A 23,356-nucleotide genomic window follows, 5' to 3' on the forward strand; every position below is an offset into this window, starting at 1 on the left:
AGAGGGAGGGAGAGAATCTCAAGCAGACTCCCCGCTGAGCACAGAGCTCAACCCAGGGCTCCATCCCACGACCCCGAGATCATGACCTGAGCTGAAACCGAGTCCCATGCTTAACTGACTGAGTCACCCAGGCGCCCTGCCCCTTCCAGTTCTAATGCACATAACAGTATGGTCAACCTGTGAGTTCTGATAGGGTGGAGACACAGATTTCAGTCCTTAAAGCTCCTGCAGGTTCTTCCAGACTGACCATGTCAACTTCTCAGGTTTCATTTGGTGGTTGAATATGGCTACACCCCCGTCCCTCAGTTCCTGAACTTATGTGTTAAAGTAATATGGCAACTGTGCAATCATATTGGCAGAAAAAAACCAAGCAAAATGCTGAGTAAAAGACAAAAGAACATGACAGAGGAAAAGGTGACTCAAGGAACAGAAGGAAATGCCTCCCCCTTGCTTCAAGCTGAATAACAATAGGAACCTGGGCCCATTTTAAAATAAAACCCCAAAGATGAAAAGGTAAGATTGGCAAAACTAAGGAAACAGAGGACTGTGGTAGATTGTTCAGGAAATACTTGCTCCTTCCCATTCCACCTCCATGAGAGCGCTACACTTTCCTACCCCGTGGGGTGTGCAGTGTAAATGCCTGTCCCATGACTCTGGGCTTGATCGTGTGACTTGCTTTGACCGAAGGATGGTAGCGAGGTGAGACAACCAGGGACTTGAAATGTGCTAACAGATGGGCTTGACCTCAGGTGCTTCTGCCTTTCCTTATGAGATGGTGTCCTCGGTAGCCTATGGTGCCAGAATATGAGAGACCTGGGAAGCAGATCCAGCCTTGCAGAACCAGCCTTGTCACCACCCTTCACAATGGCAGCTCCAAGCTGTGAACCTGACCCGTGGTGACCGTCACATGACAGTAGGTAGCTGTTACAAGGACCAAAAAACGTCCCATGCAACAAGGCCCAGAAGAGACATGTGATTATAAGTGGATACAGGTGGAAATGACAAAGATCATTAAAGCAAGGAGAGAGAAGCTAAGATGTGAAGGACAAATGCATAATTGGCATCCTTGAAATGGAGAACAAACTAGTACAGGAAAATGTACTCAACCATACGATTCAATAAAATGTCTCTGAAATTTAAAAAAAAAGTAAATCTGCTGGTTGAAAAATGGAAGTTGAGTCAGTACACGCACTCGCTCGTCTGATCCTTACGGTGGGCCTGTAACATGGGCATGGGGGACATGAAAGCTGGGGACACTGAAGCAACAGTAAGACAAGGCCCGGGCGAAGGCGTGCAGGTGGGACCGAAGTCAGCCTGCAGTCGAGAAGGCGTCAAGAACCGCGCGGGATCGGAGCGCGGAGCCTTGGCCGGAGAGAAAACCCGGTGTGGATTACCCAGGAGCTGGACCCTGGAGCCAAAGCAGGACTATAATTGGACGAGACGGAGTAGCGAATGGATTTCCAAAAGGAGCGAGCGGGAAGAGAAATCCTGGAGCAGGATTTACTCTGCACTTTGGAACGGAGTCGTAGAGAAACGCCGGCGGCGCGCAGTGGCGCTTGCGCATTGGGTTGTCTGGGTTTATTCGGGGAGAGACCGTTGGCCCAAACCAGCGCAAGCGCATCTGCGCCCTGCGCCCGCGGGGCCGGTGGGGAGCTGCCGGGCTCCGCGCGCACGCGCACTGCCGGGCCCGGGCGCGCGGCCTCCGCGCACCGGGACGGCGGCGGGTGGGCGGGGCTTCCTGCGTGCCCCTGCGCTAGGGGATTATGGGATAGTGGCGGACGGAGCCGGGCGTCGGAGGCCCCGAGCGGACTGCAGAGCCCGGAGATCCAGCCGGTTTGGGGAAAGGGGCGGCCAGGGAGGTGGGCCTCAGCTTCCGTCGGCCGCTGCTCAGCGCCGCGGCCTGTCCGGACTGCGCAGGGAAGCGTCTTCCCTGACCGGCCTTTGCTTTCCCGCGCGGCGCCGGGCCGGCCCGGGCCAGCCGGGGCGACTTCCCCGCCGAGGGCCTCCGTGGGCCTCGCGACCGCGCTGACCTCCCCGCGCTCCCCGGCCGCCGGCGGGCCCCGAACCTCCGCCTCCGTCCGCTCGCAGCCGGCGCCGCCCCCCGAAGCCCGCGGCTCGGCGCGCCGGGGTCCCCCCTAGGCCCGAAGGCGCGTGCGCGAGCGCGAGCCCCCGCCGCCGCCCCCCGCCCCCTCATACCGGGCCCCTGAGCAGGGGCCGGAGCCTCCGGCGGCGGGGCGGGGGGGGCGCCCCGATGAGCCCCGAGTGCGAGGAGCCGCCGCCCCCCCCGCGCAGGTGAGCGGCCGCCGCGGGCCCCCCACCCCTCCCGCACCTGCTCCCCCTCAGTCCGCGGGACACCTGCCCCCCGCCCGCCCCAAGTTCCTTAGTCTCCTCGCAGCAGCCCACCTCCCCAGTCTCTCCTCCAGTCCAACTTCCCCTCCTCGGACCCAGCCCCACAGCCCTGGGTCTTCTCCACCGTTTCCTCCCCGGCCCCTCCCCTGGAGCACCCCCTTCCTGCTCTCAGCCTCCCCGGCCCGGGCTCAGGCCCCACCGGAGCAGTAGGGCGCTCCCTGCCCCCTGCCCGGCTGAACGTGTGCGGAGGGCCCGGGAAGCGGCCCCGTTTCTGTGAGGGCAGGCGGCGGAGGGAGGGGACATAAAGGCCCGGCCGGACGGTCACAATTAGTGGTGTTGTGATGGAGGTAGCTCGGGCCTGCGGGCGGCCGAGGAGGGCCCGGTGAGGCTGGCTCAGCGCTGGCGCTTGCTGTTTGGGCGGGACAGGAGGGCTTGACAGATGGAGAGTGGGAAGCAGGGCCTTCCGGGTGGAAGGAGCAGCACGTGCAAGTCTCTGAAGGTGGGGGCCCGGGCCTGGTCGGCAGAAGGCTGGGGAGGGGGAGGACCTTGGTGCCGCTGCCTGTCCAGACCCTTGAATGTGACCTCCGGGTTGGGGTCCTTTCTTGTGCGCTCGTGTGCACCCCAGTGTCTGCGCAGAGGCCACAGAGGCGACAGGAACACCGGCCTGAAAGGCAAGAGGTTTCTGCAGGGGAAGCTGTGTTAGGTGTGGTGCGGGGTTCAGAGTTGTAAAGAAACTTGAGTGGGGTGTAGACTGGTGCTGACGTCAGGGCGCTTCTCACTCGGTGGCTCTGGGGATTCGGCGGACTGTCTGGAAGCCTGTGGCAGAATGCAAGGCAGTAGCTCTGACAATGATTACTAGGTTCGGGATGATCTGTGGCAGTGGCCCTCGGGGACGATTGTGTCCCCCAGGGGACGCTTGGCGATGGCAGGAGACGGCGGAGGTTACAGCGAGGGGGGTGCTCCTGGTTACCCGGTGGGTAGAGGCCAGGGATGCTGCTCGCCATCACCCAGTGCACAGGACAGCCCCTCCCCACAGGAGGATCTTCCAGCCCCGAATGTCCGTAGTGCTTCGGGGGAGAAACCCTGCTCTCTTGCTGGGGCATCGTGTAGTTTTGTCTTATCTGCCCTGTTGGCACCCGTCAGCGGCTGTGTGTTCTAAGCTGTGTATTTTGATTTACTTTCGTGTTTTTGGTGATTTTTGTTGGGTCACCTGCTGTTTTTCTGCATTAGAGGAGAACCTGCTGGTTCCCCCCCCCATCCCCCCAACACCAACACTTTTTTCCAGGATCTGTGGAAAGTGACTTTTGTGGGTCACTTTCCCCTTCTGGATTTTGGTTTTTTATTAATTCAACAAGTGTTTCTAGCGGTCGGTCTGGCCTTCTGCAGAGGGAGGCAGGTGACAGGAGGGGCGAATCCTGTCACAGAGCGCTCAGACGCTGTCATAGGGTGACCACGGAAGCTGTGGAAGCGTGGAGCAGGCCCCTAACGCAGTCAGGGGAGGCTTCCTGGAGGAAGTGGTGTCTGTGCTGAAGCCTGAAGGACCCAGGAGGAGCTATTCAGGCTCCGAGAGCTGGAGGGGAGGCAGAGGGAGCAGCCAGGCAGGGCAGAGGCGAGGGTGCCTACAAGCAGTCAGGTGTGGCGGGAGTGTTGAGCGCCATGCGGGTTGCCGCAAGAGATGAGGTGAGAGAGGCCTGGGAGCTCTGGTGAGAAAGAGGGCCTTCCTGGCATCCCTGGCTCGCCAGCTGTCTAGGGCAGGCTCAGCACGTGGGGAGTGGGACACGCCCTCCTTTCCAGGCCAAAGCTCCTCTCTTTGAACACTGTTTTATGGGTCTTCCTGTGGGAGGTGCGGTCCTCCAGTCACTGTGAGGTGTCTCCCAAGTGAGGAGACTGAGGCTCGGTGCTGGTAGGACCTGGTCCAAGGCCACAGGGATTAAATTTGGAGAGGCAGGATTGGAGCCTAGGCTTTTCTGACTTTGGGTCGCCCTGGAGCACCGAGTCTGCTCCTCCTCGTGTTCCAAGTGCTATTTCAGAGTCTGTTAGTTCTTTTCTTTTCCTCCTGGGAACCCGTAACTGATCTAGGAGATGGTCCTGAATGTGAGCTCTCAGTCCCCTCGGTCCTTGGCCTGGGGTCTACATTCTGTTTCCTAATTATTCTGTCCCCGGGGTTGGACCAGAGTGGCCACCTCCCCTGGGAGACTGTGCTCTGGGCTGTCCCCTAACTGGGGATCCCTCCCAGGCTTTCCCAAGCCATGGGAAAGTCCCAGCTCATCGTCCTCTGTGGCTCTGGCCAGGCCCGCCCCTTGTCCCACATGGGCGTCCTGCTGCCCACCCTGCTACGTCTGTGCTGGGTTCTGCATCCGGCACACACACATGGGGTCCTCCTCAGAGGTCATGGGGTCGCCATTACTGCTATCCTGTCCTTGGAATCCAAGTCCCCTACCCCCTTTCCAGACTTGGCAGAGAACTGACGGTTGGCTGGGGGGACTTGAGGGAGGTGGTCTCACCGTCCTTGGGCCTGTGGAGCCCTGCAAGGGGCTGGGGCTGGCCTTTCGGTAGTGGGTTCTCTCCCTCCGTAGGGCTCACGTAGCCCGGGTCTCGTCACAGCAGCCTGTGGGCCTGTGATGGCTGAGGGTGGCAGCTCAGGGCAGCTCAGGCCTCCCAGAGGCCTCTGTGCCCTTGACCTCCACTTCTGGGTGCTTCGGGGCCAGGGCAGGCGAGGCAGGGCGGAGGATGAAGGCCCTGCCCATGGGCTCCCTGGCAGGTAGAGCTGTGTCTGGGCAGATAGAGGCCGTGGCAGCGGCCGCCCCGGGAGCTGCCCCCCGCCTGCCGGAGCCAGGGCAGGAGCCGGCAGGCTCTTGAGAGGGCAGCTGGCATCAGAGCCTGACAAGGACCCAGCAGAGCAAGAAACCGGAGGCCATGGTGCCAGGCTGGTGGAGGGAGAGGTCGTTCTTGTGTTTAATGGCTTCCTTTCTCGCTTACGGTTTCCCCTTCTTCCGTTTGCAGCCAGAGTCATGGTTTTCAAACTGCCGCTGAGAGCCCGTGCTAGTCACTTCCGCTTTCTGGAGGGTTGCTCAAAGTTGCATGGGTGGGGGTGGGGTGGGGGTGGCACCTGCCGGAGCGTCTGAATGACCTGGGCCGCTCAGGCAGATGGGGGGGCAGTCGTTGTCCAGGTTCTCTGTGTTTAGAGCCGTCACCCCCGGCTTCGTGGCTGGCTCCTTCCCTCCTGCTAGGGGTGTCCGGGCTTCCACACGGTCAGGGACCCCTGCCTGAGCTGGCGGTCCTGACAGCGTGGCCCCATTTCACAGATGGGGATGCCAGGTGCTGGGTTCACCCAGTTAGAGAATGAGAATGGAACCCCCTCTCCTGTCCGTCCTATTCCCAGGGCTTCCAGCAAGTTCTGCTAAGTGGGAAGATGGGGTTGGCCGTCAGCACTTGAGAGTGTGTGTGTGTTTAGTTCTCGCGTATCCGCATCTCTGTTCTGTGCAGAGCTTGCGAAGTGATGTTTGTAGGGTGCCCACCACCACTTGCTTGCGTCTGGTCCTTGCAGGCTCCTCTGGTTTTTGGAGGAGCCACCTGAGGGAGAGTTTAAGGGGCTGCCTGGGTCTGAGTACCCCGCACCACCCAGCACCTCCTGTCTTACTGTGGGTGGCCCACCCATCACCCCCCCACACCAGTTCTCTGGAAAGCCCGCTTGGGGAAGGAAGCCCTACCTGCTGTACCAAGCGGACCTGCTGTGGAGGTTTGGGGGTGGTGCCCGGAGCCCGGCCCTCTAACTAGGTGCTTTGGAAGCGGGTGGGTCAAGAAGTTCCACCTGTAGTCAGGAGAGCAGGGCAGGTGAGTCCTGCTTCTGCTTCTCGGTGGCCTTGGCTCTGTCCCTGGGGGCCCCTGTCTCCACGGCTGTCGAGTGGGAATCATGATCATGCTTCACCTCCTCGTCTCGGCATGGAGACATGGTGCCCGTGTGGGTGCACAGGGTTTCAGGAGACATGGGCTGGGCCCTGTCCCCACCCTGTCCCTCAGCTGTGGGGCCTCCCTCCCCCACTTAGCTCAGGGACACTGACAGGGACGGTGGGGGAGGGGAACCTAAGCACGCTTTCTGTGCCTCCGCTCTTCTGGATGGAGGCTGCTGTCTTGTAGGAGCTCCCGGTGACTTGGACACACAACAAGGCCTGGGCCCGGCCCTGTCACCGCAGCCTTGGGCAACTGTGCTTTTGTTTTTGGTCATGGTTTTTGTTGAGATGTAATTCATATGTCGTGTGATTCATCTATTTAAAGTGCACAAGTCAGTGGTTTCTGGTGTATTCAGAACCGTGCAGCCGTCACCGTAGTGGGTTTTTTTACTGAGGTATAATTCAGAAAAATGTGGACAATCAGTTTCAGAGCTCTTGGTTGTTTTTATTTTATTTTTTAAAAGATCTTATTTATTTATTTGACAGAGAGACACAGCGAGAGAGGGAACACAAGCAGGGGGAGTGGGAGAGGGAGAAGCAGGCTTCCTGCTGAGCAGGGAGCCCGATGCGGGGCTCGATCCCAGGACCCTGGGATCATGACCTGAGCCGAAGGCAGATGCTTAACGACTGAGCCGCCCACGCGCCCTGGTTGTTTTTATTTTAAACATGCTTTTCCCAGAAGAAAATCGCTTACCTGTTAGCAGGTATTCCTCACCCCCACCCCCCACCCCCCCGCACCGGCTTCCCCAGCTCCTGCTTCTGTCCCTGGATTTGTGTCTTCCGGACATTTCTCGTAAACGGAGTCCTGCAACACGTGGTTCTTGGTGACTGGCTTCGTTCACTCTGCGCAGGTGGCCTTTTGAACCCTCTGGTCTCCTCGTCGGGCATGAAAATGTCCGATGTGGGAGGAGGTGGAGTGCTCACCCCACAGAGCTCCTTGCGGCCCTGGGTGGTGGCTGCCCCTTGAGGCGGTTCTGGTCCCAGCTTCCTCCAGCTCAGGACATGTGCCCATGCGGGCCACCAGTGCCATGGGGCTGGGCCTTCGTTTTCTCACCTGTGGCATGAGCCCTGTCACGGCCTTGTCATCAAGTGAGGGAGGACGTCCATTAGCTGTGGAAGGGTTCCCGGAGAAGGTCTGGGAGCCGGGCAGAAGGAGGGAGTTGCTGGCTTGCAAAGGAAGGTCGCTGAGCACCTCAGGGTTGGGATGTTTGCTCCCAGTGCTCCCTGCCCCCCCCGCCCGCGTGACGGTGGCTTAAAGATGGCTGGGGGTGACTGGGTGGGAGTGATGTCCTGGCAGGGATGTCGCCTGCTGCCTCAGAGGGGCAGGGGCCTGCTAACACGTGGGGGTGCAGAGGGGGTGCCCTTCTGCTGGTGTTTCTGAGCAAGAACTGCCTATGGGGTGGTCGGCCCAGCAAGGATGGTGGTGCCTGTGCGGACCGTCGTCCGGTCCGGGCACGTGCGCCGTGTGAGGGCGTACCCGTCGTGTAGGTTGATGGATGTGGGTGGTGGATGGAGGTGGGGCCGCAGGACTGCCCGGCAGGAGACCCCGAGGAGGAGGAGGAGGAGCAGCCCGATGCTGGGGCGTCCCAGGCAGGCGAGGCGCAAGAGCACAGTTGCTGAGAAGACCCCAGGTGTGGTGGACTCTGCATCCAGAAAGGCCAGTTTGTGGGTGCGAGTGAGGACAGCCAGGGCAGGATTTGGAGGCATTTGACCGTGGAGGGAAGCCCCTGGGCGCCTGAGCACAGACGGGACGCGGGCAGGTCCTCGAAGCCAGCTCTGCCTGGAAGCCTGTGTAGTGGAATGCAGAGAGCACAGGGCAGGCCGGAGAGGTGACGGGGCCTGGGCGGGGGAGGGCCGAGCAGGTGGACAGAAGCCCCGAGGTTTCCGGTGGCCGGGGACGGGCGGGGGCGCTGGCACAGCAGGGCTGCGGGGGCCCGAGCCCAGAAGCCTGCGCAAACCTGGGCCTGGGCGGGCAGCTGCCTTGGTGCGCCTCAGCTCCCTCACCTGTAAGACGGGGCCGTCGTGCCTTCCTCAGGTGAACGGGCTGAGCTGAGCCGAGCCGGAGAGCGCCGTCAGCACCGTCACGTCTGGGTCACAGTCGAGTGATGCCGGGAGGCCTAGGTGCCCAGCCTGGCGCTCGCAGGGACCTCCTCGGGAGAGCCCCAGCTGGGGCGGCGCACCCCAAGAGGGCACCGCAGGACGACGTGGGAGGAGCCGGGCTGTAGCTTGCTCGGGGAGGGGGAGGCTCCAGGGGAGGCAGGCCTGCCCAGGGGCCCGGCAGGTGGGCACCCTCGGCCGACGTGGCCAGCGGGCGTGGGACAGTGGACGCCGCGGGAGCTGGAGGTCCAGGTGGACGCTGGGCTTGGCCCGAGCGGGGCTGGAAGGCTGGCCGGGCCCCGGGGTCCCGAGTGTGGAGACCTAAGGAGCCCTTTTGGGTATTTGGCCAGGAGTGAACATCAGACACTCCAGTTTGTGTTTCAGGAGAGTGGCCAACATGGGGTGAAGGGCGTAGGGCTAAGGAGCGAGTCCCTGTGGGACGGGGCGTGGAGGCCTCGTGGGATGTCCCCGCTGCCCCCACTGGCGCCTGGCGCTTGCTGCTGTCTTCCCTGACCGTGAGTCCTCCACCTGCAGCCGTCCCGGGTCTGGGGTCACTGTGGATTTAGAGCCACTTGCTCCCGGTCACAGAGGGTGGGGAGGACGTGGGAGGTGAGTGTCTCCTGCGGAGGCCGGACGGGAGGGCTGGTGCTGGAGGCGGTGTCTTGAAGGGACCGAGGCTCAGAAGGCCTGTCCTGCCCGAGGCCACACGTGCCCCGCTCTGCCCTGGCCTTAAGTCCCGGCTGCTTCCTGAGTCAGGTCAGAGCTGTGCTCTGCTCTGGGCTGGGGCTCCTTCTGCGGCTGACGAGTTTTCTGTGGTCGGGGGGCTGTGGGCAGACAGGGCGAGGGAGGGCACGTAGGAGAGGGACTGCCATCTGTGGGTCCGGGAGGTGCCCCGGGGCCTCTCAGTCTGTCCTCCGTGGCCTCTGCCTCCAGTGGTCTCCGCAAGGCAGGTGATGCGTGTCAGCTGTGGCCCCCGCCTGTGTGGTGCTGGGAGCCCCCGACTTCCCTGGCAGTGGGGCGGCAACAGCCCCTCCGAGGGGCATGTGGGTGCTCCGCGGGGGGGGGACGGAGAGAGTGGGAACGCGTGGGCGGGGAACTTGGTGGCACGTGCAGGGCGGGCCTTGCGCTGGTCTGGACGGGGAGCCCGTAGGCCCCTCAGAGGAGCGGCTGGGTGCGTGTGCACAGGGGGCACCTAGTGGGTGCTCCCGGTGTGGTGCTCCCGACGGCAGCTAGCCCCCTGTGCTGGGGTGGGTCGGGGCACGCAGGGTCCCGGTGCTGGCTCGGGACCAGGCCGCCATTCTGCAGGGGCTGCGAGACAGCCTTGTCCTCCTCCCCACCGAGTCACTGACCGTCCTGGCTCCTTTGGGCCCCGTCAGGGGCTCTTCTGAAGGTCTTCCTCCCCCGCTTGTCCTCTTCCTTGTCCAGCCACTGGGTGGGGGGTTGGGTGTGTTTGTGTGTGTGCAGCATCCAGGCAACAGCCACAGCCTGGGGACATCTTAGACTTCCCCTGCCACCGCCCCACGCCCTGCATGTGGCGTGGTGATTTGCTGGGCTGGAAGGCAGCCGCGGGCTGGCGGCCATGGGGCATTTGAATTTGTTCGGTGAGTCCGATGCCCGAGGCTTCAGGAGAGCATGGCTCCAGCCCCGCCCCTGGGGGGTCCCTGCCCAGATGGGGGACGGAGGACGACAGGATCGCGATGGCTCTGCGCAGGGCTCTCCTTTGTGGGGCCTGGGGGCCGAGGGGTGGTCAGGGCCACTGGCCTGCGCCGTGAAGTGAGCCCTGGACTCCAGGGTGGCCTTGCAGGCTGTCCCGGTCGTCCGGGTGATCGGTGGCTGAGGTGGAGGGTGTGGGGCAGGCAGGGCCCGGCGTGTGACCTGCAGCCCTGCCCTCAGGGCGCCATGTTTTGGAAGTTTGACCTGCACACGAGCTCACACCTGGACACGCTTCTGGAGCGGGAGGACCTGAGCCTGCCCGAGCTCCTGGACGAGGAGGACGTGCTGCAAGAGTGCAAGGTCGTCAACCGCAAGCTGCTGGACTTCCTGCTGCAGCCGCCGCACCTGCAGGCCATGGTGGCCTGGGTCACCCAGGAGCCGCCGGCCAGTGGCGAGGAGCGGCTGCGCTACAAGTGAGCCCCTGCCGTCCGGCCCCCGGGGCTGCCCCGGCCTGCTGCTCCTGGCGCCTCCCGGGTGGGCTGCTGGGCTGTGCGGGTGCGGGAGGGGCGGCGAGGGATGACGTGGGGTTTCAGGGAAGGTCGGCTGGAGCCCTGGGGGCCGTGCGAGCCACGTGTGGGTTCCGACAGGAGGGCGTGGGGGGCGGTGGGGATGGGCAGCCAGCTTCCCTGGCATCGGCCACCCTTTCTGGATGTGAACCGCCCCCCCAGGTACCCCAGCGTGGCCTGTGAGATCCTGACCTCAGACGTGCCCCAGATCAACGACGCGCTGGGCGCCGACGAGGCCCTCCTGAACCGGCTCTACGGCTTCCTGCAGAGCAGAAGCAGCCTCAACCCCCTGCTGGCCAGCTTCTTCAGCAAGGTCATGGGCGTCCTTATCAACCGCAAGACGGACCAGGTACTGCCGACCCGAGGCCCCGGCCGGTGTGCAGGCAGGTGAGCAGGCGGGCACAGGCCCTGGGCCCTGCCGTGTGACGCATGCTGTCCCTCCCGTCCCCAGCTCGTGTCCTTCCTGCGGAAGAAGGACGACTTCGTGGACCTGCTGCTGCAGCATATCGGCACCTCGGCCATCATGGACCTCCTGCTGCGTCTCCTCACCTGCGTGGAGCGTCCACAGCTGAGGCAGGACGTGGTCAACGTGAGCGTGGGGCTGTGGGGGGGCCCGGGGAGGGCCGGAGGAGGGCACTGGGCTGGGGGGGCACCGGGGAGGGCGGGCCGTGAGCGGCCGCCCACCTTCCTTCTCACCCCCAGTGGCTCAACGAGGAGAAGATCGTGCAGCGGCTTATAGAACAGATCCACCCGTCAAAGGATGACAGTGTGAGTGTTCTCTCCTCGCCTGCCCGCCCAGCTGTGGCCCGGCCTCTCGCCCCCCTCCCTCCCTGGAAGGTGAACTGTTGAGGAAGGACGCGATTGGTGCTGTGTGTGCTCGTCCTTCCAGTCTGTCACTGACAGGGCTCCTGCCGCCCACGGGGAGCGCATCTCATGAGCCAGGAGCTTGGCCCAGCGTCTCCTGATGGGTCAGGGGTCTGGCCAGGGTCTCCGGACTCCAGGCTCCAGCCTGGCCCCCTCAATGCCAGCCTTCCAGGGGCCCCTTCCCTGCTCCCCACTCCTCTGCTGAGTGGGGCCTGGCAGCTTCTCGAGTCTTTTGTCCCTGGGTACACCCTGCTTGTTCTTCAGCAAATCCATGCAGAGGCCCCACATTCTCACTGCAGCCGGGGGAGGGGGTCTCACCTTGTCTTCCGGGGCTGCTGGCTTACAGAGCAGAGCTCCGCAGGTGCGGGGTAGGTACCCCAGGCATGCGGCCAGCAGGGTGAGGACCACGCAGGCCCAGGGGTGGGGGGCGTCCGTGACGGGCTCTGAAGTGCGGCCCGTGGCCTGGACGGGTCTGGGGTCTGCGCAGGTGGGCGCAGGTAGCTCCCTGTTGGGTTAGACTCGGAGTCCCGCTCGAGCTTCTTTCTGGGTTTTTCCTGGAACAGCTTTATCCAGATAGAGATTACGTACCATGCGGGTCAGCTGTTTAAAGTATAGCACACGGCGGTTTTTAGCGTAATCACAAAATTGTCCCGTTACTACCGCGTGAATTTGCGATTATTTTTTTGTTACTCCAAAAAGGAAAGCCCGTGCCCTTTAGCTGTCACTGTTGCGCTCGTGGTCCCCTTGTCACCCCAGGCAGCGTTCTGTCTCTGGGCTTGCGTCTGCTGGACTTGTTGCGTAAACGCGGTCACACCGTACTTGGTCTGCGTGTCTGGCCTCTGCCTCAGCACCAGGTGTCCGTGTTCATCCGTGTGCTTCATCCCGTCCTGAGGCTGAGGGGTGTTCACAGGAACTTGTCTGCTCACCAGTCGGTGGACGTTGGGGTCCCCCCTGCCCCGGGGCTGCAGCAGATGGTGTGGGGTGTGGGATGTCCCCTTCTGCAGAAAGTTTTCCGGGGTCTCTCAGTTCTTCGCCGTTTCCTCTTCCAGTGTTTGGTACCTTGTGTCCGTACCCTGGGCACCTGTGTCCCTGTCTCTGTGACCCTTCTCTCAGTCCTGAGGGCCAGGTGTCAGCTCCCGAGGAGTCCTGAAAGCAGGACACGGAGGGCCTGGCAGCCAGGCTGGTGTCCTCAGCTCTCTCTTTGCCTCCGCAGCAACATTCCAATGCATCCCAGTCCCTGTGCGACATCATCCGCCTGAGCCGGGAGCAGATGATCCAGGTCCAGGACAGCCCGGAGCCCGACCAGCTGTTGGCCACCCTGGAGAAGTGGGTTTGTGGTTCCGAGACCCAGGGCGGGAAGCTGTCCAGGGCCCCTCAGCGTGGCCCCCATGCCGACCCCACCCTTACCCTTGTCCTGACCCCTGTCCCAGGCAGGAGACGATCGAGCAGCTCCTGAGCAACATGCTGGAGGGGGAGCAGAGCCAGTCTGTCATCGTGAGTGGGATCCAGGTGCTGCTCACCCTGCTGGAGCCCAGAAGGCCAAGGTGAGGGGAGCCAGCCTCCCCGGGGGCCGTGCTATCCCTCGGAGCCCTGCCCTTCCGTTCAGAGGTGAAGGTCGTGGGGACATAGTCTCTGCAAGTGGTCTCCCGTCTCGGTGGTCCCTCGGTCCTGGGAGAGGAGTCCCCCGCTCCTGTCCGAGGCTGCGTGTACTGTCTGTAGCTTTGAGCTGGCGGGCGTTGCCCGAAACGGTGGGGCCTCGCGCTGCACTTCGCCGGGGAGCAGCGTGTCCCTTCCTGATGTGCCGCACGAGTGTGTACCACACACACAGGCCTGCCTCCTGTGCCCTCCTGCAGGTCCGAGTCTGTGACCGTGAACAACTTCTTCAGCAGCGTGGACGGACAGCTGGAGCTCCTGGCCCAGGCGACCCTGGACAGCACCCCGTCCAGCGTGGGCGTCCTGCACGCCCTGCGCCCGCGGCTCGGCCGTTTCCACCAGCTCCTGCTTGAGCCGCCCGAGGTGGGCCGGGAGGCCAAGGAGGCAGGGTGGCAGGGAGGGCGGCCCACGGTTCTGGGCAGTGCTGAGCCGCCCCTGTGCCCGCAGCTGGAGCCGCTGCGAACTACGTGGGGCAGCCTGGCCCCGCCGCTGGGCAACACCCGGCTGCATGTGGTCAAGCTGCTGGCCAGCGCGCTGAGCGCCAACGACGCGGCCCTGACCCAGGAGCTCCTGGCGCTGGACGTGCCCAATACCATGCTGGTGCGGAGGGCGGGGGCACGGGGCGGCCCCGGGGCGGGGTGCGGAGGGTGGGGTGGGTGGAGGGGCCTCTCGGTGCCAGCCTGCGGTGCCCCCACCCAGGACCTCTTCTTCCACTATATGTTCAACAACTTCCTGCATGCCCAAGTGGAGTTGTGTGTGAGTGCCCTGCTGAGCACTGCACCTCCCTCCGACAGCGGCCTTGAGATAGCTGCCCCGAGCCCCGTCCTGAAACACGTGAGCTGGGGCTCCCGGGCCCCCTCTCTGTCCCGGGTCCCCCTGCCGGTGCTCGCTAGGCAGCTTCACGGGTGGGGGGCCGGGGCTCGGCCTTGTCCTTAGGTCCGTCTGGGCAAGACGGAGGGTGCCGAGCAGGTAGGTGCAGGTAGGGGCGCCCTCGGGAGGCAGCGGGTGTCCTCTGGGGTGACGGCCGCCAGGCCAGGGGAGGTGCCTCCCGGGACGGAGCCCAGGGCCTCGGGGAGGAGCTGTGGAGCAGCGCGGCCGCTTGGGCATCCGTGGCCGTCACCGGTGGGAGGCGGGGGGATGACTCCAGGTTTGCTGTGTACGTGGAGGGTGGAGGTAGAGTGGGAGCCGACAGCCCGAGGGGCCGGGGGACGTGTCCAGGGTGCGGGGGGGCGCAGGCGGTCCGGGAGGGGCGCGCCCCGGCCCCGGCCCGCCCCCACGGCCCCCCTGCTCCCTCAGCTGCTGCGGCAGTGCCGCCTGGTGGAGCGCATCCTGACCTCCTGGGAGGAGAACGACCTCGTGCAGTGAGCGCCGGGACGCCTGCGTGGGCGGGGGGCGGGGCGGCCCCGGGCGCACGGGCCGGTCCAGCTGTGGCCTCTGATGTCGCCCAGGTCTGCCGGGGGCCCCCGCAAAGGCTACATGGGCCACCTGACGAGACTGGCCAATGCTCTGGTGCAGAACACGGAGAAGGGGCCCAACGCCGAGCAGCTGGGGCGGCTGCTGAAGGGTGAGGGCCAGGGCTGCGGCGGGGGGGGGGCAGGGGTGCGGGCCGGGGGCCTCACGCCCCGTCTCCTCCCCGCCGAGCAGAGCTGCCCGGGGAGCAGCAGGAGCGCTGGGAGGCCTTCGTGTCTGGAGCCCTGGCAGAGACCAACAAGAAGAACGCCGTGGACCTGGTGAGGCGGCTCCGCCCTGTGCCGCGGGTCTGTCCTCCGCCCGTGCCCCCCGCAGCCGTGCCCTGCCCGTCCCGGCCCTCACCCCCGCCCGCCCCCCGCCCCAGGTGAGCACCCACCACCTGCACTCCTCCAGCGACGACGAGGACGACCGGCTCAAGGAGTTCAACTTCCCGGAGGAGGCAGTGCTTCAGCAGGTGGGTGGCGCGGCGGGCGCGGGGGGCTGCCCTGCCCGGGCTGCCCGGCCCCCCCCCGCCCCTGACCGTGCCCCTCCGCAGGCCTTCATGGACTTCCAGATGCAGCGCATGACCTCGGCCTTCATCGACCACTTCGGCTTCAATGACGAGGAGTTTGGGGAGCAGGAGGAGAGTGTGAAGTGAGTGTGGCCTTCCGTGGGAGGGCGGGGGCTCAGGAGACAGCAGGTCGGCGCGCCGCCCTTGCCCGCCCCGTGGCTTCTCCTGCCCGCCTTGCCGTGTCCTCCCTGCTCCCACCCGTGGCGTGCCTGCCGGTCCTAGCGTCTGCGCTCAGCCTGGACAGGGGCCAGTCCCGGCTCCCCGCTCCTCTGTCCCCTCCTTGCAGGGCAGGGGCTGAGGGTCTGGAGGGAGAGCGAGGTGGCCAGGCCGTGGTCTGGGAGGGAGCTCACCCCGCGAGGCCCCTGAGGGGAGAGCCATCAGAGCAGAAGACGTTGGTCTGAAGGAGTCTGGGACGGTCTGAGGGAAAGCGGAAGGACCGCCGGAGGGCAGGACAGAGCGATCCTCGTCTGATAGTGCAGGAATCCGGTGGAGAGGGGTCCAGCTGGCCCCTTAGGGGCGGGCTGGGGGCAGCCGGGGGTGGGGTCCGGGGACAGGCAAGAGGGGCCTCAGCTGCCCCTGGGGTCCCCATCTGCTTCTTCACGGTACTTGTGCGCCGTGTGCCCACCATCACCCTGTGCTCAGGGCTGAGGAGCCTCTTTACAGCTGGGGAGACTGAGGCTCGTGCTGGTCGGTGTGGGAGCAGGATCGCCCCTGTGCAGCTCAGTGAGAGGGCACCGTGACGGGCTGTGGTCAGCTGCTGGCCTGCCCTGCTGGACAGAGGTCCCCTCGGGGGCAGACGTGAGCTCTGTGTCTGCTGCCCTGCCCAGCCCCGTGCCCGGTGCCTGGAAGGCGGGGGCCCCAGAGCAGACCCCGCCCGAGGGAGGACAGACCGACCGCTCGGGGGGTGGTGTGGGCACAGCCGGCTGTCCTTGTGGACGAGACTGTGTCGTCTCCTTTATCACGTAATTCCCAGTGGGGTTGGAAACTTTATAAAAACCGTGAAAGCCGTGAAGCGTTCTAGGATGGAGAGTAGATGAGTATTTTCATAGCTTTGGGGCTGAAGATACCGGCCCGCAGGACTCGTGTGGCCTGGGTCGGCTGCCGCGCCCTGAGCCGTGGGCCGCGCCCGGGGCCCCGCTCTGCCCGGCGCTGCGCGGTTCGGCGGCAGAGGTCGAGGGGACGCGGTGCAAACGCCGAGGTGGCACTGAGCCTATTCACCGCCCTTTGTGGCCCTTTGTGGCCCAGCGTTTCCCGAAGTAGACCAATGATAGAACACGGGGACGGAGTGCGGACCCCATACAGACAGACCTACCGACGGCCCCGGAGGAAAAGGGGGCAAAGCACAGGGGTCCCGGGCCGTGAGGGAGTATGAGGAAGGCTCTCGTCAGCGGTTCCTGGCCGTCCTTAGCCCAGGAATCGTGCTTCTGCGAGGCTTTCCGAAAGAGAGCGGTGCCGAGGGCCCGGGTGTTGTCGGCCTCAGCGGAAGGCTGGGGGCCGCCCCTGCCCTCGGGGCCTCGAGGCCAGGATCCCAGCTGCAGACCGGGCGTCTGGGCCGGGGCGGGCTGCGCGGCCGCGCGCTTGGTGGAGGGCTTTGCGCGGACCAGCGACAGCGTCCGGGCACGCGGCGCTGCAGGCCCCGCTGGCGACGGGCAGGGTGACGGCCAGCCACGCCGCGGCCGTGGCCAGTCTCTCCTTCAGTGTTGTTTCTGGGACTTGAAGGCCCGGGGGCCTAGGGCAGCACAGAACAGAGGCAGGGACGGACGGCTGGGCCGCACACGCCTCTGGCTCGATTCCCGGCTGCCGCCCCGGTGGGTGAAGGCCCCGTGAGCCTGAACCCTCGCTCCTGGGGGAGGTGGGCACCTGGATGGTGGCCTTAAGTCCCAACGGCGCTCGTCTTAGCACGGAGAGAACCAGGTGGAGACGCGACGTGCTCCGTGGCCCGGGCTGAGGCTCCCGTGCCCTCGGGGCATCCGTGCGAAGGCTGGGGCAGGCGGGGGCCCTCAGCTGCCCGTGCCGGTCAGCAGCTCCCCAGGTGGCCGGAGGGGGTCACGGCGCCGACGTGAGAACACAGACGGACTGTAGCCAGTGGGCGGACTTGCGGACGCAGGAGGGCGAGTGGCGAGGGTGCGTTGAGCGGACGCGGGAGAAGCCTGCCACCGCGGCCGCCTCACCGCCCTGCGCCTCTCTCCTAGCGCGCCGTTCGACAAGACAGCCAACATCACCTTCTCCCTCAACGCCGACGACGAGAACGTGAGTGCTGCGCATCCCTGGTGGTGCGGGGCGGGGGCGGGGGGCGCTGTGGACCGTGCTGCCCACCCCACCCACCCCTGCACCCCACAGCCCAACGCCAACCTGCTGGAGATCTGCTACAAGGACCGCATCCAGCAGTTCGACGACGAGGAGGACGAGGACGAGGACGAGGAGGAGGGCCAGGGCTCCGGGGAGTCTGACGACGAGGACGGCGCCTGGCAGGGCAGCCAGCTGGCCCCGGGAGCCCACCGGGGCCAGCCCCCAGCCGTGCGGTGAGTCCGTGAGCCCTGGTGGTCGGCAGCCCGGGTGGAGGAGGAGAGTGAGGGAGTGTGTGTCACTCAGGTGAGTTCGGCTGCGAGGGGCGGAGCCCGGCCGCCTGTGTGCGTCCTTGTGCGGCCGGCCCAGGTGTGCGTCCCTCCGTGCCTCCCCTCTGCTGTCCCCGGTCAGCTCGCACTCAGGCCTTCCCGCCGCTCTCTGTGCCTTCGTGCCAGTGACGGGAGCCGGGCTGAGTGTGGGTGGGCTGGCCCCCCGGCCACCCACTCAGTGGTCAGGGCCTCTGCCCCCCCGGACACAGACAGGCGGCCGCATCCTGCATCCCCACCCCGCCCCGTGCCGGCCCCTGGCCGCTGTGCCCCCGAGGCTGGCGTGGGCCTGACCTGTTCCGCTCGGGAGCCCACGGCCCGGGCCTGTGCGCGTGTCACTCCCATCTGCCGGGTGGCCCAGCCGGTGAGCCCAAGGCCTCGGTTTGCCCTGTGTTCTCTTCCGGGAGCGTGATAGTGCTCGTTCTTGCTTTTCACTTCTCGGTCCCGTTTCGAGCTGAGGTCCTGTGTGTGGTGTGAGGCGGGGTCCGGCTGCCCCCTGCAGGTGCGAATGCCGCCGTCCCAGCACCTCTAGTGGCACGCGCCGGCCTCTCCCCACCAAGTGTGCTTGGTGCCCTGGCCAGAAGCGCTTGGCTGCACGAGTGCGGCTTGGCTTCTGGCCGCTCTGGGGCCTCCCTGTCTCGACGGGTGTCGTAGTAGGGCTTGCAGTTGGGAAGTGAGTCCTCCGACGTGGCTGTCTGCTTGGGGCCCCTCGAGAGTCCGTGGGACTGTTAGGATCAGCAGGTTAACTTGAGCAGGGAAGCTGGCTGGGATTGGGAGGGCTTGCCCTGAACCTGTGTCAGCCCGGGGACCTGGGACCCGCATTCCATCTTCCAGTCCCTGAGCGTGCAACATCTTTCCATTTACTTAGGTCTTTTTTAGAGAGTAAGCTTTGTGCTTCCTTTGTTCAAGTTTTTTCCTGCGTATTTTATGTAAGTGGAACTTTGAGATTTCCCAAGCGTACAGAAATACGGTGGATGTTTGTACATCGACGTTGGGCTTTGCAGACTCATTCACTGTGACAGTTAACGGGTTCCTTGGGGTCTGCTGTCTGCAGTCAGGCCATCTGCAAACAGGGTTTCACTCCTTCTTTTCTGGTCTGGAGGCTCTTCACGTCGCGTTCTTGTGTCCTTGCGGTCCCCAGCAGAGGAGGCCCCCGTCTTGCCCCTGACCCTGGGGGGACAGCGGGTCTTCCAGCACTGATGTGATGTGGGTTGTGGGTTTGGGAGATGCCCCTTCTCTCCCCCCGTCTGCTGAGTGTCTTTGTGAATCGTCGACCATGTTCAGCGGCGTCCCCGTGGGTTCCTCTCCTGTCAGTAACCGTAAAGACGGCGGCGGCCGGCTCTTAGCGGCCACGTGGTTTGCTCAGCCGCTCCCTGGCTGGGGGACGTGTGGGCCAGACGGGCCTTCCCCACGGGCTCGGGCCGGGCCTCAGTCCACGTTTAGGTCGTGGTGGTGGAGCGCCTGCTCGTGCTGGACGTTGCCCTCGGGCCACCCGAGGCGGAGGGGGAGTGTCGGGTCGGCCCTCAGCCCTCAGGGGGAGCCTCCGGGACGAGGCGGGGGTCCCACCTGCCCTCCCACGCCCCGGCCCAGGGAGGCCCCGACCAGCCTGTCCCTCCCCCCCCCCGCCATCCCTGTGTCAGCGCAGCAGCTGACGGTGGTTTCCGGGCAGGAGCGGAGGCAGCACAGACAGCGAGGACGATGAGGACGAGGACGAGGACGACGAGGACGACGGCGATGGCCGTGCGGCTGGTGGGGGGACCGGGCCCCCCTCGCAGCCTAGCCCCGGCCCCCAGCCTCCGGGTGGGTGAAGGCACGGGGGGCGCGGCGGGCTGCCGGCGGGCTGGCTGCCTCCTGTGCTCACCCCTCCCCCCCGCCAGGCCCCAGCTGGACAGCCGCCTCTGACCCAGTGCCTACAGACGCCCCGACTGGCCCCCGAGACTCTGGGGAGAAGGAGCCGAGCCCCGGGCTCCTCGCCCCACAGGGGCCCCTCGGCGTACCCCGGGGCCTCCCCGCCCTGCAGCTCAGGTGAGGCCGCTGGCGGGCGCCCGGCCTGGGTCCCTTGGGCGGGAGCGCGGACCCCAGCTGGCCCTCGGGCTGCCTCTCTCCCCTCAGGTCTCAGGACCCCGCGTCCCTGTCAGCACCTCAGGAAGCCACAGACGGCAGCCAAGTAGCAGAGCCCTCGGGTGAGCGCCGCCACCCAGCCCCGCCGCTACCCCCTCGCGCCCTGGCCTCGCGCGCTTGCCGCGCTGAGCCCGGCGTGTCCTGGCCTCTCTCTGCACAGCCCCCTGCCAGGCCTTGGTCGGCTTCGGGGACCTCCAGGCCACACTCAGAGGGACGCGCTCCACCCCCAGCTCCCTGGACAGGTGACCGGCTGGGGAGCAGCTGCTCTCCGGGGCCCTGGGTGGGACCCCCAGGTCTGCGGCGCGGCCGAGGGTCTGGTGCTGTGCCCAGGCCCACGTGTGGGTGCCCCGGAGGCCCCTGGAGCTCAGGGCTCCCCGCTCAGCCCCAGGGGCAGAAAGGCTTCCAGGAGGGGGGCAGGCAGTATGTGGAGCCCACCTTGAGCTCCTCCTGCCTGTGGTGGCTCCCGGCGTCTCTGACGGGACGGACCGTCCTGGCCATGCACTTCCTGCAGGCGCGAAGGGGCTGAGGGGTGAGGAGGGTGTCGGGGCTGATAACCCTGCTGATACCCACGTGCCCCCCCACCCCCGCAGTGCAACCAGAGACCCTGCTACCTCTGTCCCAGCCCCCGGGGCCTGCCAGCACCCCCGGACCACAGAGGGGGAGAAGAGCCCAGAGCCCTCGGGGCTCCCCCAGAGCCAGAGGTGAGCGCAGGGCGGCCTCCCGGGGCTGCTGGTGTCCTGTGGCGGAGGCCCTGACCTTTATGTGTCCCTCTCCCCTGGCAGTGCCCAGGCCCTCGAGCCGCCTCCGATGCCCAATGGCTCTGCCCCGGGAGGGCCAGCACCCCTGGGCTCCCAGTGAGTGGCAAGGGCTGGGTGGGTAGCAGGTGGGCTGGGGCTGGGCAGGTGGGGGGCCTCGGGGCAGCAGGTTCCTCACGTGGGTCTCCCTCTTGGTTCCTAGGTAACTGCCTGGTCCCGGTGGTGGCGGCTAAATCCTCCATACTCCACGTGGACCTTGCCCGAGTGGGGGCAGGGCGGGTCCCACGATGGCCCTGTTGCCCCATCACCCCATCCCCACCCTGTCTGCCCCCATGTTCTCTCTTCTGGACTCCCAGGAGCCAGGTGCCAGGGAGTCAGGCCCCTACCCACCCCCATTTGCACTGAGAAAAGAAATTATGGAGTTTTGTCTCCTAGAATAAAGAAACAGAATTGAATAGAGAGAAAGGAGAGAGAGAGAGAGAGACCTATATTATATATTATATAGAGAGAGAGCGGGTGGGTGGAGAGCCAGGAGGAGGCCCGGCCGGGCGGGCAGCGGGTGGGACCTTCATCCCATCTCGGTGGGGGCTCTGTTGGGGTCCCAAGGTCATTGTCTGCCCTCCCCTCCCACCATGCCCCAGCCTCCGGTGCAGATGCCCACACCCACTCTCGGCCCAGGCCCGCCTCCGGGGGGGGGCTCGAGTGGGGGCCGTGCCTTTGCCCAAACCCTTGCCCTGGACCCTGCACTTCGACCCAGGCTGGGAGATAAAGGACCCTCTGCCTGGCCCTGTTGGCTCTATGGGAGCTGGCGGTCCCCGTACAAGGGGGTCTCCCCGGTGACATTCCCATGGGGCCCCGATGCACTCACTGAGACCGCCCCCCCACCCCCCGCACCTCCCATGGACCCCGGGGCGGGGGGTTGGCAAGGGTCCGGCTGGGGTCCCCTTCCCGTGCCCAAGGATCTGGGGTCCAGCCCAGCTGCCAAGTGACCTTGTCCCAGCTCCCTCTCCCCAGGCTGGTGTGAGTGTGTGTGTGTTCGTGCCGAGCTTCTATTTCATATTGCAAATATAAATAAATAAAGATCGTTTAAGATTCCTGCTCAGACTGTGAGTTCTGGGACCTGGGGCTGGGGGCCTGAGCTGTCCTTGCATCATGGACTCCTCGGACCTTGAGTTCTGGGTCGTGGGACTGCGGGCCCATGCTATCTGTGTACCCTGGCCTCTTTGGACTTTGAATTCTGGGACCTGGGACTGGGGACCTGAGCTGTCCCTGCACCCTGGCCTCGGGCTTTGAGTTCTGGGACCTAGGGCTGAGGACCTGAGATGTCCCTGTACCCTGGCCTCCTCGGGCCTTGAGTTCTGGGACCTGGGGCTGGGAGGCTGAGCTGACCCTGTACCCTGGGTTCCTGGGGCCTTGAGTTCTGGGACCTGGGGTTCTGGGCCTGAGCTGTCCCTGCACCCTGGCCTTGGGCCTTGAGTTCTGGGACCTGGGGCTGGGAACCTGAGCTGTCCCTGCACCCTGGCCTCCTCAGGCCTTCAATTCTGGGACCTGAGGCTGGAGTTTTATCTATCCCTGCACCCTGGCCTCCTTGGGCCTTGAGTTCTGGGACCTGGAGTTGGGTGCTTGAGCTGTCCCTACACCCTGCCCTTGGGCCTTGAGTTTGGGACCTGAGGCTGCAGGTCTGGGCTGTCCCTGCACCCTGGCCCCCTCGAGCCTTGTTTCTTGGACTTGGGGCTGGGGGCCCGAGCTGTCCTTGTACCCTGGCCGCCTTGGGCTGGAGTTCTGGAAACTGCAGCTCGGGGCCTGAAATGTCCTTGCACCCTGGCCACTCCGACCTTGAGTTCTGGGACCTGTGGCTGGGATTTGAGCTATCCCTGCACCCTGGCTGCCGGCCATGAATAATGGGATCTGGGCTGGGCCCTGAGCTGCCCATGCACCCTGGCCTGGGTCCTGAGTTCTGGCATGTGGTTTTGGGGGCTCTAGTTGCCCATGCACCGTGGCCTCGGGCCTTGAATTCTGGGACCTGGGGATGGGGGCCTGAGTTGTCCTTGCTCCCTGGCCTGGGCCTTGAGTCAGGGACATGGGGCTGGGGGCCTGAGTTGTCCCTGCACCCTGGCCTCAGGCCATGAGTTCCAGGACCTGGGGCTGGGGGCCTGAAATGTCCTTATAGCATGGACTCCTCGGGCCTTGAGTTCTGAGACCTGGGACTGGGGCCCTGAGCTGTCCCTGCACCCTGACTCCTTCGACCTTGACATCTGGGACCTGGGGCTGGGGGCCTGTGCTGCACCCTGGCCTCCTCGGCCTTTGAGATCTGGGACCTGAGGCTGGAGGCCTGAGATTTCCCTCCACCCTGGCCTACCCCAGTCTTAAGTTCTTGGACCTGGGACTGGGGCCTGAGCTGTCCTTGCACCCTGGCTTTGGGCCTTGCGTTCTGGGACCTGGGGCTGGGTCCTGAGCTGCCACTGCACCTGGGCCTTGGGCCATGGGACTGGGAAGTGGGGCTAGGGGCCTGACTTGTCCTTACACCATGGACTCCTTGGTCCTTGAGTTCTGGTTCGTGGGACTGTGGGCCTGAGGTATCCGTGCACCCTGGCCTCAGGCCTTGAGTTCTGGGACCTGGGGCTGGGGGCCTGAGCTGTCCCTGTACCATGGCTTTGGGCCTTGAAGTCTAGAACGTGGGGCTGGGGGCTAGATCTGTCCCTCCACGCTCGCCTCT

At 65.1% G+C, this 23,356-nt stretch overlaps 1 protein-coding gene across 4 annotated transcripts; it reads left to right on the forward strand.

The window, feature by feature from the left end:
• Window positions 1-2,069: 2,069 nt before the first annotated feature.
• On the forward strand, window positions 2,070-21,737 carry PPP6R1 (protein phosphatase 6 regulatory subunit 1). Of its 4 annotated transcripts, none has more exons than XM_032388757.1 (24): window positions 2,070-2,292; window positions 10,290-10,522; window positions 10,778-10,964; window positions 11,067-11,204; window positions 11,318-11,383; window positions 12,693-12,805; window positions 12,910-13,023; window positions 13,333-13,495; window positions 13,580-13,732; window positions 13,832-13,966; window positions 14,429-14,493; window positions 14,581-14,696; window positions 14,777-14,862; window positions 14,967-15,056; window positions 15,138-15,235; window positions 17,345-17,402; window positions 17,493-17,674; window positions 19,434-19,564; window positions 19,642-19,789; window positions 19,877-19,947; window positions 20,046-20,127; window positions 20,476-20,586; window positions 20,668-20,739; window positions 20,843-21,737. In XM_032388757.1, exons 2-24 carry the CDS (start codon window positions 10,296-10,298, stop codon window positions 20,844-20,846), a joined length of 2,610 nt encoding a protein of 869 aa, XP_032244648.1. In that variant the 5' UTR covers window positions 2,070-2,292; window positions 10,290-10,295; the 3' UTR covers window positions 20,847-21,737. The 4 variants fall into 4 exon arrangements, with proteins under 4 accessions (XP_032244648.1, XP_032244646.1, XP_032244649.1 ...); XM_032388755.1 differs by lacking the exon at window positions 2,070-2,292 and adding an exon at window positions 3,917-4,029; XM_032388758.1 differs by lacking the exons at window positions 2,070-2,292; window positions 20,668-20,739 and adding an exon at window positions 3,917-4,029.
• Window positions 21,738-23,356: the final 1,619 nt, after the last annotated feature.

The sequence above is a fragment of the Phoca vitulina genome, unplaced genomic scaffold (genome assembly GCF_004348235.1).
Source record: "Phoca vitulina isolate PV1807 unplaced genomic scaffold, GSC_HSeal_1.0 scaffold52, whole genome shotgun sequence".
Classification (NCBI taxonomy): Eukaryota; Metazoa; Chordata; class Mammalia; order Carnivora; family Phocidae; genus Phoca; species Phoca vitulina.

Coding starts and splice junctions, on each gene's coding strand:
- PPP6R1 (XM_032388755.1), top strand. CDS start 4,006: ATGCGGGTTGCCGCAAGAGATGAG. Junction 12,806..12,909: donor CTGTTGGCCACCCTGGAGAA/GTGGGTTTGTGG, acceptor CCCCTGTCCCAG/GCAGGAGACGATCGAGCAGC. Junction 17,675..19,433: donor GGCCAGCCCCCAGCCGTGCG/GTGAGTCCGTGA, acceptor GTTTCCGGGCAG/GAGCGGAGGCAGCACAGACA.